The sequence below is a fragment of the Suillus subaureus genome (assembly GCF_016647635.1).
Source record: "Suillus subaureus strain MN1 chromosome Unknown BJ212scaffold_34, whole genome shotgun sequence".
Lineage (NCBI taxonomy): Eukaryota > Fungi > Basidiomycota > Agaricomycetes > Boletales > Suillaceae > Suillus > Suillus subaureus.
Window position 1 is genome coordinate 230317 of NW_024538590.1, and position 15160 is coordinate 245476.

Consider the following 15160-nt stretch of genomic DNA (forward strand, 5'->3'; position numbering starts at 1 on the left):
GTAGATATGAAATGATGGAAGCAACTGATAGAAAACAGAAGCGGCTAATTTAACTAAAATGGTATATTATATGAGATCAACAGTTCCACCAATTCAGAACTTAGATTACATCACACATAAGACTTGGTTCAAAGTGACAAGGCACCTGTTACCCTTGAATTTTGAATGAGGATCTAAGTATTCTATGATTTTCGAAGTTGAACATGTGGAATGACAAGCGGCTAATAAGAACTCACCAATGGTGAGGGATGATACTTTGTGCAGTGGAGGGCATATGCGTTGAATGTGGAGCTTCACTTGAGAGTTAGAAGGCAATGGTGGGGGAGGTAGACAAGCAAACAGATGGGTTATGAACTGTGTGGACAACTGCAAAGGCTGCTCATGACCATGAAATGGGTCAGAGTGTCTTGTGGAAGGTTGAGTTGATTGGGGTTTGGGTGGTGCCTATGCGAAGTTGAACACATGGAATGATGAGCGGCTAATAAGAACTTTCTGAAAGGGGGGGTGGGGGGGTAAGTACAAGTGGACCATGTACAGCAGCCATGATGGGGTGATCATTGAGTGGACTCACCAACGGTGCAGGATGATAACCCATACGTGAATGAGGAACGCTCTGGGCATTCTGAAAGGGGAGGGGGTGGGTAGGTACAAGTGGACCGTGCACAGCAGCCTTGATGGGGTGATGAGTGGAATGGGCAGTGTGGTGTCGAGAAGGAAAAAGTGATCTGAAAAGTCAAAGTCAAAGTCAATATTGGGATTTTAGTTAGAACGGGACTGGCAGTATGCAGTACTGCACATTGAGTCTCAAATGTTGCTGATTGGCACTTTCAGCACACCAAATGGCATACTTGACAAGGCAGAGAGTTGTTGAAGCTTGCTTCTTGGAGTAGTAGTAGTAAGTAGTAGTGATGGCAGCAGGTACTGCTAGTGAACTTGTGCATTGCACGCAAAACAAAGTGTTTCAATGGTGTTTCACATTGGTTACTTTTATTTCGTGTGCTTCAAGTTGAATCAACCAAGCTTCAATTTCATAAGGCATTTTTGCAATAGATTGTTCAGTTGCTTTGTCCATTTGATATGATTCTCAAGCTATTTACAGTGGCTCAAAAAACTGTCCACATGTTTTGACATTTTTCACTATCTATGATATTGTGTGAGAACGAACAAATGCCTCAAGGACATGCTTATACCACATTGTAGTATGGCTTCAGGGCTTTCATCTGAGCCCTACACCGTGGGAATCGGTGGAGATATGGTAGAGACATAAGGCTTATAAAATGATGACTCATGTGGACAGTTTTTTGAGTGTATATTAAAACTATATAAATCATTATTTATGACACCACAAAAATCATGCCACTATTATATAAATTATGAAGTGGTGTCATTATGTTATTTTATGACTATATCTAACTATATAAACCAGAATATCTCATGTATCATAGTCATAATCACCATGAAAGCCATCTCCTCCACTCAAAGAGATAATATCCTCTCTCTGTCTTATGCTGGCCTCCCTGCTCGCCAAATTTCCTCTAGAACTGGAGTATACAAGTCCACTGTGGCCAAGTTTATCAAAGAAAGCCACCCAGACAAGGAAAACTCTTGTGGAGGACATCCATCCAAGCTTACCTCTACTGACAAAAGGGCTATTATCCAACATATCACTACAGGAAAGGCTGATAATGCTGTCCAAGCCACCCATTATATCAATTCCACCATCACTACCCCTGTCTCTTCACAAACTGTGAGGAATGTTCTCAAGGCAGTAACAAAGAAGAAAAAGCCTTTTCTCTCCATCAAACATAGGCAGAGAAGACTAGCCTTTGCCTTAGCTCATCAACACTGGACTGTAGAGGACTGGAAGCATGTTATATGGTCAGATGAGACCAAAATCAATAGGATTGGGTCAGATGGGAAGGTATATGTATGGAAAAGAAGGGAGATGGCCTAACAGACAGAGAGGTTAATGGGACTGTCAAGTTTGGAGGAGGTTCTTTAATGGTATGGGGCTGTATGGGATGGAATGGTGTGGGAATGCTTGCTGAGGTTGAGGGGAAGATGAATGCTGAGCAGTATGTGGACATTTTAAATGACCACTTGCTGCCTAGCTTGGCAGAATCAGGGATTGATGAAGAAGATGTCATTTTCCAACAGGATAATGATCCCAAGCACACATCCAGAAGAGCTAAGGAATGGTTTGAAGAACATAACATCAATGTTCTTGACTGGCCAGCACAGTCTCCTGATGTCAATGTCATTGAACATCTCTGGGGAACACTCAAGAAAAAGCTTCAAGCCTATGAAAACCCCCCTAAAGGAGTATGGGAGCTTTGGGAGAGAGTAGCAGTGGAATGGGGGAAGATCACAGCTGAGGATTGCCAGAAATTAATTGAGAGTATGCCTAGAAGGATAGAGGCAGTAATTAAAGCCAAGGGAGGTCATACAAAATACTAGAATACCTGGTTATTATTGTAAAATACTTGAGTCAAAAAACTGTCCACATGAGTCACCATTTTGTGAGCCTTGTATCTCCACCATATCTCCACCGATTCCCACGGTGTAGGGCACAGATGAAAGCCCTGAAGCCATACTACAATGTGGTATAAGCATGTTCTTGAGGCATTTGTTCATTCTCACACAATATCATAGATAGTGAAAAATGTCAAGACATGTGGACAGTTTTTTGAGCCACTGTACATGATATCTATAGATTTTACACTTGCAGTTCTCACTGAGAACATTGGGTGTTGAGTTCATTTTCCACCAGCACAGCTGGTGTACCAAGAAAATGCACATGGTCATGTGATTTTTTCCACTAGCAACAATTCACATCATTTTGGCCTACTATTCAAAGAAATAGTGCAAAGTACACAAGCAAATATTTTACTACAAGTGTAATATGAAAATCGAGTGTGGAAGTCAAAGGCAAGCAGTGAGACTTTGATGAGGGAGCCCTCCTCACTAAAGCCTCATGCTCAAAGAGAAAACTAAGTAGTAAAATGTGTAATATACATCCTACAACTGTGTTAGACAGACATTGATTAGAAAAATGACGCTTACCACAAAGAAACAGGGGGCACAGTATCATATACATCCTACAACTGTGTTAGACAGACATTGATTAGAAAAACGACACTTACCACAAAGAAGCAGGGGGCACAGTACAACACGACTGCCAACAAACCAAGAACAATCACTGAAAAAAAACAGGAAGTCAGTGACAAACACCCACCCCAAGACACAAGAGAAGCAAGAGGCGCACCACACACAAACCAAGCCAAGACCAGTGCTGAAAAAAAGACAGAGTCAGTGATACAAGAGAAGCAAGAGGCACACCACACCAAACCAAGCCAAGACCAGTGCTTAAAAAAGATGGAGTCAGTGATAAACCCCCAGACCCAAGATAAGCAGGGGGCACGGTGCCACACAACTGCCAACAAACTAACCCCCAGACCCAACAGACATTGAAGCAGGGGGCGCAGTGCCACACAACCACCAGAAAACCAAGACATGCACTGAAAAGGAGATAAAGTCAGTAATAAATCCCCCAGACCCAATATAAGCAGGGGGCACGGTGCCACACAACCGCCAGAAAACCAAGACATGCACTGAAAAGAAGATAAAGTCAGTAATGAATCCCCCAGACCCAATATAAGCAGGGGGTGCAGTGCCACACAACCACCAGAAAGGAACCCCCAAGACCCAAGGGAGCACTACAGACAGAGGCAGTGAAATCAAAGGTAGTCAGCACCAAAGAACAAATGTACATAGTACTTACCATAGGCGCCGCCAATACACCTTGATGAAAATAAACATAGAAAGAAAGTTAGTAAATGTGTGAATAGAGAAAAGGGACTCACCATTAATGAAAGGCGACTCCAGTGCATTGCCTTTAGATCCTTGCAGCTGCAGTCTGCAAAGACCTAAAGGGTACACCAGAGAAGGCGCCCTTGAGAATGAGATGAGAGTGGAAGTGGTGAGGGTAATGGGTGAAGAAAATGAACTGTGGGAATTGAAGTTGGTGTTGATATGACGCATGTGCATTTGTCCTTGTTTGGTTGTTTGGCACTTGGCACATTAATTCAACCGTGTGTCTTTATTTGGCTTACCAACCAGTTTGTGTTTATTTGTACTACATGTGGAAAATATGTGTAAGTCTTTCTCTGTCTTTGCTTGATGCTCATCCAGCTTATCCAATTGTAAGTCTTTCTGTGTCTTTGCTTGTGATGCTTATCCTCTTTCTTCAGCTTACAAATCCAATGACGTGCACCAAGCAAACCTGCAAGAAGTTGACTGGAGGCACCGCCAAGCATATCACTGTCGACTTTGCGCCCTTACTCGACTTCTCTTTGATTGGCGTTGATTCTTTGATCGATCTCAGCTTCGATGCTTCAATCCACATGGATCTCAACTCCAATCTGGCAATGGAGGAGATGGTTTTGGATGAGGAGACTGGAGGAGATGAGGTGGACAAGATGGATGGGATGGATGATGGGATGGTAGCTGGTGAGGTGCAGTCAAGTCACAATGAGGTGAGTACTTGCCCCATATCTTATTGATCACTAATCCACATGTTTTACAGTGGTGTATCGTCTGCCAGGACGGTTCAAGTGACCACGATTTTTTGTACTTGTGTGATTTTTGTCCCCACAGGATGTGCTCTCACTGCGTCAACATTCCCATCACTCACGCTCACACTGTCAACTGTGACAATGTCACGTTCACATGCATATCTTGCCACTTGGCAGCACAAGACCCTCATGCAGAAGAAACATGCACTGCCTACTTTGTAAGTCCTTTCTTCTTCTGTAGTTGTGTCTTAACACGCTATGTAGGGATTTTACAGGAACAACTTGCCAGTTTTGCCCACCTTCCTCCCAATCTGCAGTGCATTGGAAGTATCTCTGCAATCGCAGATTTCTTCCACACCTGTGGTATTAATCCACCTCACGCTCATTGACTTCGAAACTTCTGGCAGACCTTTTGATCTCATGTACTGCTTCCTCTCCCCCTACTTTCCACACAGAGGTATCGCTTTCCACGAGCTCATCTTCGACGTCAGCTCCAAGTCAAAGAGTGACTGGTACCAAGTCAAGGTGGGCAAATTGGTCCATAGCCTCATGGCTCAGCGTAACTGGCCCTGCATCGTGTTCACCATCTCCAACCATACTGACAATGATCTTGGAGATCCATTCCTGGGCTATGAGATGAAGAAAAAATTGTATGTGTCTGGCTGAGTTGACAGTGTGAGTAGTGTCTTTTATGACATGCTGTTTGCTCACCATTCTACATACAGTTTTTGGGCATCATCCTCATGCCATGGCAACTGCTCATCAGAGCTGCCAAAGACTCTTACCTATGGTTTTTGTCTTGTGGTGCTCTAGTTAACAATGAGGAGTCCTTTTTGTCCTTGCAAACAGCCATCCTTCAGTAAGTACCATAGTCTATCATCCTGCACTTCTGCTGACACATACTCCCAGTCATCACATTACAGCTACCATCTGCTTCAACGCCATCCATTTCCAGCCAACCTTTGTGGCTCCCCTTCTTCTATCATTTGCAGAACTTGTCCTGACTGAGTGTCTGCCAATTCACGAAGTTTTTCTGGACATGCTTATGCAGTCCTACAAACTTGGCAGACACACTGACATGTTCTTATTGATGACTAATGCTGGTCATGCCTTGGACATCACTAGATTCGCATGGACCCATTGTAAGGAACGCCCTTGGGGCCACCATCTTCCACTCCAATGCCCTCAGTGTGGATGGGCTAACTCTTGGTGTTCAGCCAACCACAAGAAGACCTACTCCTTTGAATGCATGAACTCAAAGTGCAGGAAAGGGTATCTCTTCAGCCCCCCTGAGAACTCAGTCATCCTATCTCATGCCAGAAAGAGTGGTTCCTGCTGGATTGCAGTTTGTGTGAAGGCCAATTGAATTTCATCACTTTTTTTTTACTACTACTTTTACCCATGTTAGATTTGCTTTTCTGCTGGATTGCAGTTTGTGTGAAGGCCAATTGAATTTCATCGCTTTTTTTTACTACTACTTTTACCCATGTTAGATTTGCTTTTTTACATGTTTTGGATTACAAATCGATGCTTGTTCTCATGACCTTGAATATCAGTTGTTTGCCTTAGCCTTTGAAGACTTCAAAAATTAAGTGGTTCAAACACGATCACATGATTTTAACTACTTTGATTGACAGATTTTCATTTTTTTTAGAAACATTATCTCCCCAGTAGGTTTCAACTACCATTAGAAACTAGTATATAGTTGCAGCCTTGAATATCAGTTGTTTGCCTTAGCTCTTGATGACTTCAAAAATTAAGTGGTTCAAACACGATCACATGATTAAATCAACACGTTGAATACAATCATGTGAACTGATTGTTGATTGTTGAAAATCATCTTAATATGGTCATATGATTAGCAACTTAATTTTTGTACCTAAATATGGGAGTCAAATCAGTTTGTCAGCCAGCCGCCCTCCTACTGCAAGTACATGTCAGCTCTATCAAAATTTTCAGCCTTTTTTTTTGACTGAACTATAATGTCTTCTGACTGGACAACTCACTTTAAATATATTCTTGATCATTATCATCAAGATTGTTAAGAACCATGTTGCTCAAGGGAGAGAGAGACTGACTCAGAGGGGCTTGGCCTCAGCTCATACACTGTGCCCCTTACCTGAGTATGTGCCCTTCATTTCATATGAGGTCTGATGATGGTCCAACAAAGTCTGGAGGACTTCCAGAGGCTGGCTACTCTGCTGGAGAGCACTAGAGGACTTCCAGAGGAGCGCGGGAAACATCCGGAGGAGCGTGGGACAGTTCCGGAGGAACACAGGAAGTGCTCAGGAGAGTTCCCACTGCAAGGTAATACTTCTACAGGAAACAGGATGGAAGGATAGGAGGTCTGAAGGTCTGGAGGACAGGAGGACAGGAGGGCAGGATGACGGAGGACAGAAGGACAGGATGTCTGGAGGTATGAAGGACAGGAGGATAGGATGTCTGAGGGTTAGGAGGACAGAACGTCCGAAGGTATGGAGGGCAGAACGTCCGAAGGTATGGAGGGCAGAACGTCCGAAGGTATGGAGGGCAGAATGTCCGAAGGACAGGATGCCCAGAGGTACAAGGGACAGGAGGTCCGGAGGTCCAGAAGGAATAGGGGCTACATCGGACTTCATCCGATGTAGAAACAAGCAGGGGTAGACTACCCTAAGGTAGAGTCGGAGGGACAGGGATTGGACCTAAGTCCAGAAAGAGGGTAAGTGCCAGAAAGGCAGAGCTCCAGCCTAGGGAATCAATCCCTAGACCTGATGGGTAGGACAGACTTAGGTGGACCAAAGTCCGAGAGAGGATTGGGCAAGTCTAAGTTGATATTCAAACTAGGGAACTACAGGAGTATCTACAGGGGTTATATACTGAACAATATCTGAGGGGATCAGTAAGCAAAGGAGCAAGGCTATGTACGAGCATGTGGAAACACATTAGTAAGTAAGACAGAACATAAGTAAATGAACTCGGAGATGAAGACTCATACAAGGATCAATAAGCAAGACGGAAGAAGAGGTAACCGAAAGCCGGAAAGCAGAGAATGCCTAAATGGGGATAGGTGCAGGATATCGGACAGAGGGTGGGAATAGGTCTGGAGCTAATATCCGGAGGTCTGGAGATCTGGGGATCTGGAAGACAAGGTGGATACAGGACCAGAATACAAGAAGGTGGATATAGTTCCAGAATCTGAGACAAGGTGAAGTCTGGATGTCTTGCTGGATGAAGTGCACATAGGGTGGACAGGATAGGGTTGTACAGATCAGGCTAGCAGTGAGGATCCGATGGTCCGGAGCTCAGGGGTAAATCCGGAGCATAGTCGATCCTGCTGAGGTGTGGAGCACAGCAGAAGGGGATCTTGGAATGAGCTGGATATGATGTGGGGTCCGGATGTAGGCTCAGAAGGCGTGGGAATATGATGGAACGTGGGTCCGGATTGTGGGATATGACAAAGATGTTGTGACTGCAGATTCACCACAGGCTGTCAAACGCATGGTGAAGAAAATTTGTAAGGCTATACTTGAAGCCCAAAAGGAACTTGAAGATGAAGATGTGCCCCAATTGCCTACTTCTTTGAAAAAGGTAACAAAATTTTAATTGTGTATGTAAATACATTTGATTGATGGGTGAATGCTACATATAGGAAATAAAACAATACTGTTCCCAAATCATTGCCTACAAGGAAGAGGCCGAGGTTAGAGAGGCCACAAGTCGTCCAAGAGAAGCATCCTTCTACAAGAAATCACTTACCAAATGGGATGTCACACAGAGGTTGTTCAAGGAAGAAATAGATAAGTTTGACAAAGCTGAGCAAAGGAAAGGCGTCCAACAGTCAATCAAGTATCGGACAGGCCATGCCAGGGAATGGTTTGACAATATGTCACCTTCACAACAGGAGGAGGTCAAGTTGGCCATGACAAAATGGAATAGGGAGGGGGCACCAGAAGAAAGTCAAGCAATGTAAGTTTAACTTAAAATTTACTATTGATCTTGTCTAAGATCTTCCTTAAGGTATAGGAAGAACAACCTCAAGAAAACACTTGAAGACTTTTCTGAGCAAATCCGGCATACTATGGGTTGTCGAGTGGTGATGTTCGTTAGTCACAAGAAAAAAGCTAGTCAGACATTGTCTGTCAGTCTGTAAGTGATTGAACTTTCTTAATTCTCAAGGCTAACTAGACTAACTAATCACTATGTCTCAGACATGAAACCGACCCTCAAAATGTCAAGAAGAGGTTCTCTGTCAGCTCCAATTGGATCAAGGAGTGGACTGCAACTGGATTTGAATCCTTTGCAGAATGGTCAAAGACCAAGTTTTGTATGTGGCTAATTAAAATTTGAATCTTGCATGCACTAACACTAATTATTCACTCAAACTAATAGATCCTTCAGATGATCAGGACCTCAAGGGTTCAGACAATGAGGATGCTGGCAATGAAGCTGCTATCCCCGAAATTATCCCAGATGAAGACAGATATGCCAAACTTCCTAGTTGTGATGGTCTTGGCCTTAAGGGCCAACATGAATTGATTAGGGGTATATTTCATGCTTCATATAGTAAGTTCTTATGTCTTCATATTTGTTAGCATTTCATTGATGCTTTGGTTTGTAGAAATTTGCACTGGGGGCTCTAGACCTGTGCCTTGGGGTGTGATGACTGCTGCCTCGTCCAATTATTTGGAACATGGTTCTGTTCCCACTGCATTTGTGGTCAAAGACCCTTCTCATATGAAGACTGAGGAGGTAAATCGTCTATGGAACCATTGGGAACAAAATTCAGCTGCAAACAAGAAGCTAGTTGTTTTTGTCAAAGCCAAGGATGGTGATGTTCGTGCAAATGTAAGAAATGAAGAAAGAAAGAAGAAGTCTAAGGCAAAAAGAGTAAGCTTACTTGACTCAGACAAAGAAGACAGAGACCAGCTTCCTTCCTTGAACAGCTCTGATCTCACAGAACATAGAACCCAGCCAGCCGACACAACCCCTGACGACGTTTCAATCACTGATCAATATACATTCCTGGAATCTCTAAGCAAGAATGACAACTACCTGGAGCTTATAGATGCCATTAGGGATCTGGCAATCTTGGCCAAGCAGAAGGTCAGTATAACTTCCAGTGCATCTTAATCTTATAGCTCATAGTTCATCCAATAGCCAACTTCAGTGCAAAATCCAGATTTGCCTATCTGGGCTAACTGGTCTTGGGGAGGATCTTATCTTCCTGAGGACATGCATGTGTCATATGACACTTTGAAGGCGAGCTTGGATAAGCTGCAAGCATGTCCAATCTCAGGGGCAGCATCTGCCATGCCAGTGATTCTAGGAATTGGGCTCCTCTATAGGGAGTCTAAACATGTCATAGAGTATGAGGAAGATGAGGCTGACCCCAATATGCCTTTCTACCTACCTTATTCTGCTTTCAATCTAGAATTCTTGGTTTCTCTTGATTGAGTTGTCTCACAGGTTAAGTGCACAGTTGTCGAGCACATAGAGAAGCTGACAAAAGAGGCACTTGGTGAGGACAACAACATGGAGGATGAAGATGAAGTTGGAAACAAGGTGACTGAGGAGGAAGTTGATCTCACAAAAGAGAAGGAGAAGCAGCAGGAGCAGGAGGAGCAGGAGGAGCAGGAGGAGCAGGAGGAGCAGGAGAAGGAGCAGGAGCAGGAGCAGAAAGGGAGGAAGAGAAGAATGCCCCAAGCTTCGACCAGTAAGTCTAAGAAGCCTAGGATTGAGCCTGAAGTCTGCAGATCAGCCAGGACAAGGCAACCTTCCAAGAGAAACCAGAACTGATCTTATATACTCCTTTGTCTTCATTGCTGATCAATCTTGTACAATAAATATATCTACTTGTCAAGACTTGGACAAGAATTGAACCATTAGCTCCTACATATGTAGATGAAAAAAGGCCAGTATACTAATGCAAAGTGATAATTCAAAAGCTCTACACTGGCCAGCCATGGTCCTACGTACATAGAACCAAGCTGGCCAGTTTGCTAGTGAAATATAAGCAAACTGGCCAGCCATGTTCCTATGTATGTAGAGCCAAGCTGGCCAGTTTGCTAGTGAAATATAAGCAAACTGGCCAGCCATGGTCTTACACATGTGGGGCCAAGCTGGCTGGTTTGCTAATGAAATATAAGCAAACTGGCCAGCCATGGTTTTACACACGTGAGGCCAAGCTGGCTGGTTTGCTAATGAAATATAAGCAAGCTGGCCAGTTTGCTAGTGAAATATAAGCAAACCGGCCAGCCATGTTCCTACATATGTATATACAGGCTGGCTGATTCACTAATGACTACATATACTAGCCAGCTTGATCCTCTGGTTAGTACACTTAAGGACTACAAACTGGCCAGCCATGGTCCTACACATGTACATACAAGCTGGCCAGTCTACTAATGAAATCAGACTGCAGTAGATATATCCTACATATACCAGCCAGTGGCTAGTATATGTCATATGATATATCGGCCGGCACTGATACTACATACAAGAGATTGGCTTATAATACCTCAGCCAGCACCAATCCTACATGAAAGACATTGGCATACTATACACTGGCCAGTACCTATCCTACATGAACTAATGATACTCAGGTGATAATCAAATAGTACACCAGCCAGCACTTGTTCTACATGCACTGGCCGAGGACTGGCTAGCCATGATTCTATGACCTTTTGGCACATCCAGGGCAGGGGTTCTACATGTAAAATGACTGAAGGGTCTGCTTATACTCCACAGTGCTGATGCCAATGCTGGAAAGCTAACACTGGAAGGCATCATTAGCTAGATCAGGAATTCGGAGCAGTACTATGCAAGTTTTGGTTCCACAAATCCACACATGCACCACACAGCCATGGTGGCTAGGACAGTGAAAACAGGTAAACCTACCGAACGCACAAAGCCAAAGGATTTTGACGCCACAAAGGGAGATAAATGGGAATTATCATGGCGTTCAATGTGCAGGTCTTGCAAGCACACAGGCCACATTTGGCACAATTGCTGTGCCTGTCTAGCAAAGGCTGACTCTCCAAACACGTCAGCACATCCCCCCTTACTACCTTCACAAATCACTGATTCGCCCAACCGTATTGCAGAACAACCTAAGCCCATCCCATCATTTCTTCAACTCTCTCAACATGAAGCAAGTCTTTCTAATACAAGTACTAGTTCCTTCGCCTTTCATGTAGACTCTGCTGCAACTGCACATATGGAATCAAACAGCTCTCATTTTACCTGCTACTCTGCCTATAATCCACCCATTGTGGTGAAACTTGCCAATAATGATGTCGTTTTCACTCCTGGTTGGGGAATTGTGAAGCTAGCAATCTACAATGGTAAAGAATGGGACACTATTGAGCTACCATTCATACATGTGCCTGATTTGCAATGCACGTTGATATCTGTTTCAGCTCTCGCAACAGAGGGTATCTTTTTCAGAACAGATGCTAAGGGAGGGTGGATGCACCACATAGATGGCACCAATATTGCACAGGTTGACTGCACCACAGGACTATACTACCTTCGTGTGAAGTATAGCGATGACCATACTGCCTACACAGTGAAGACTGTCTCAACCAAACCACTGTCAATAACTGTTTGGCATGCATGCATGGGCCACACAGCTTATTCCACCTTACGCAATGCTGAAAAAGTGGTTAATGGCCTCGTCCTTGACAATGATGGACAATGCCAACCTATGGAAGTTGGTGATCACATTGAGTGTCTATCATGCCTCATGGGAAAACAGAAGCGCCTCTCATTCCTGTCTCACACTTGTCACCGTGCCACACATATCGCAGAACTCATTCACTCTGACATCTGGGGACCCATTAACACTGCTACCATGTCTGGAGAGACATATTTTGTCACATTCACTGATGATTTTTCCTGCTACATGACAATCTTCCTTATTAAGCACAAAAAGGATGTCTATTCTCATCTACAGCAATACATGGCTTGGATCAAAAATCAATCAGGTCAACGGGTGAAGCGTTTTCATAGCGATAACGGTGGTGAATATATTTCCAATGCTGTTACTGTTTTCCTGCATAACAAAGGTATCAACCACGAACTTACAATGCCATATACTGCAGAGCAAAACAGTGTCGCTGAACGTGGACACCAGACCATTGTCACTCAGGCATTGAGTGCACACCATCAGAGTGGTTTTCCCCATTCTTTTTGGGGACATGCTATTTTGAATTCAGCATACATCAAAAACCTACTCCCATCATCAGCTACAGATCAAAGAATGCCTTTCAAACTCTTTTTTGGCTGTCCACCTGATGTCTTGCACCTACACCCTTTTGGCTGCCTTGCCTATGTACATGTTCCTGATGGCACACGTCACAAATATGACTATGTGTCACAATGCTGTTTCCTGTTGGGCCACGTGAAAGACACTGGTTACTTGCTATGGGACCCAGCCGCACAGAAAACTGTGTGCTCCCATAATGTCCATTTTGATGAAAGAATCTTCTACGGAGACCCTAACTCTGTTACTTCCCCACTCATCAACCTATATAATCAGCATTTCCAAGTGCAAGAGCTATCTGACGCCCCAGCTACTGCCTCAAATCCCAAGTCACAAACTCACAACAAGCCACCTGAAGTCATTATTGAAACTACCATTCCCTCAATAGTACCCGAATCCATAGTTTCAGTGGGAGCAGTTCCGATCCCAGTGGCTCAGATATTGCCAGATACCCCACTCCCATTTCTGCAACCTGATAACATTGCCCCCACACCATTGACTGGCAACATACAGGACTCAGAGATTGTCTTACCGTTGGAGCCATGACGATCAACCCACCAGCATGTTGATGCAAAGCCTGCAGTTCTGCAATCAGCTGCTATCCCGATGAAGAGTGTTCCGGTGCAACAACGATGGACATACACACCAATGGAAACTAGCCATGATGAGGAACCTATCATGGCTGATACCATCAACGAACACTCTGCAATGTGTACATCTGTGACTGTTGATGGACAAAAACAACCTCCAGAAACCCTCACTCAGGCCCGTGCATCTCCAGAGTCTGGGCATTGGGGGTACAATGCTAGAAGAGTTAGCGTCACTTCAAGAGAAAGAAACCAGCATCTTGACACCACTCCCTCCTGGATGCAAAGCAGTTGGCTCCCATTGGGTCTATGCCTACAAGTATGATGAAGATGGTCAAATTAGTCATCACAAAGCTCACCTGGTAGCACAGGGATTCTTGCAGATAGAAGGACTGGATTACACGGAGACTTTCGCACCAGTCACCAAATATGACACAACACGTGCCTTACTCTCCATGGTGGCGAAATATGACCTCGAACTGGACCAAATGGACGTGAAAACTGCATTCCTTAATGGTGATCTTGATGAAGATATCTACATGAAGCAACCACCAGGTTTTGAAGACACAGAATATCCAGACTGGGTTTGGAAGCTCCTCAAAGCTATCTATGGGCTGAAACAATCCGGACGTCAATGGAACAAGACCCTTGATGAATTTTTGCGCAAAGAAGGTTTCAATTTTGTTCGAAGTGAGGCCAATTATAGTCTGTATGTATTGTGGAAAGAAGATAAGGTCATATGGCTCCTCATTTATGTTGATGACATGCTTCTCGCCTCAAATTGTCGAAAATTCCTCGATGGGTTCAAGGGTGCAATGAGCCAGCGGTTCGAGATCTTGGAGACACCCGCCACTTCCTGGGAATGCACATTAAGCGAGACCGTGCAAAACGCACCCTCACCATCGACCAGACTTCATTCCTCGAACAAATCCTCAGTGAGGCCAAAATGTCAGACTGTCGACCAGTAGGTACTCCCATGGTACCTGGGGTTTCATTAACAAAATCAACTACACCCCTTACCGATACCGAAATGGAGCAGTTCGCGCACATACCATATGCACGAGTCATCGGCGAGCTCAATTTTGCTATGCGCGTCAGCCGCCCTGACATTGCTTATGTGGTGTCTACCTTATCCAAGTACCTAAGCAACCCCGGTGTTGAGCATTACCAACAGCTTACCCATTTGCTTCGTTACATTTGTGGAACGGCACATTTTTCCCTCAACTTCAGCTTGTCAGATGAAGGACTGGTTGGATACTCTGACTCCGACTTTGCGTCTGACAAAGATGATAGTAGATCCATCGGTGGCTACGTTTACTATCTCTTCGGCTCCCCCATTAGCTGGCGTTCACAGAAACAGCCTGTCATGGCAACATCCTCTACAGAAGCGGAATACATCTCTCTTTCCAATGCTGCTCGAGAGCAGATACACCTCAACCAATTGTTGCAAGACTTTGGACTCGACCCGTCGCTAATCACGCCTACGATCCTGTATGGGGACAACAATGGGAGTCATGCGCTGACGAAGAACCCTCAGTTCCACGATCGCGCGAAACATATCCGCGTTCGTTACCACTTCATCCGTGACCATGTCAACGACGGTATCATTATCATACCATACATACCGACTCACGACATGATAGCGGACATATTCACGAAGTCGCTCCCTCGAAAGACTTTCCGTCAACATCGCTACTCTCTCGCACTCCGATCATCCCTGGGTGGAAATGCCAATGGGGGGCAAGATACGGATGAGT

At 44.4% G+C, this 15160-nt stretch overlaps 3 protein-coding genes across 3 annotated transcripts; all 3 read left to right on the forward strand.

Annotated features, from left to right (window-relative positions):
• Nucleotides 1-3868: 3868 nt before the first annotated feature.
• Nucleotides 3869-6026, forward strand: BJ212DRAFT_1527999 (uncharacterized protein; the record flags this gene model as incomplete). The annotated part of the gene is made up of 10 exons (XM_041341752.1): nt 3869-4020; nt 4120-4154; nt 4192-4202; nt 4251-4535; nt 4586-4613; nt 4657-4792; nt 4850-5099; nt 5300-5433; nt 5484-5716; nt 5983-6026. The coding sequence occupies 10 exons, from the start codon at nt 3869-3871 to the stop codon at nt 6024-6026; spliced, it is 1308 nt and encodes a 435-aa protein (XP_041189193.1).
• A 2025-nt stretch (nt 6027-8051) lies between these two features.
• BJ212DRAFT_1302594 (uncharacterized protein) lies at nt 8052-10349 on the forward strand (the record flags this gene model as incomplete). The annotated part of the gene is made up of 8 exons (XM_041333288.1): nt 8052-8141; nt 8203-8519; nt 8559-8699; nt 8762-8877; nt 8943-9116; nt 9172-9656; nt 9711-9992; nt 10020-10349. 8 exons carry the CDS (start codon nt 8052-8054, stop codon nt 10347-10349), a joined length of 1935 nt encoding a protein of 644 aa, XP_041189194.1.
• A 1909-nt stretch (nt 10350-12258) lies between these two features.
• BJ212DRAFT_1279609 (uncharacterized protein) lies at nt 12259-12450 on the forward strand (the record flags this gene model as incomplete). Its single annotated transcript, XM_041331507.1, has 1 exon — nt 12259-12450. A coding segment is annotated over one exon (192 nt), but the record flags the coding sequence as incomplete, so codon positions are not given.
• Between the last annotated feature and the right edge of the window lie 2710 nt (nt 12451-15160).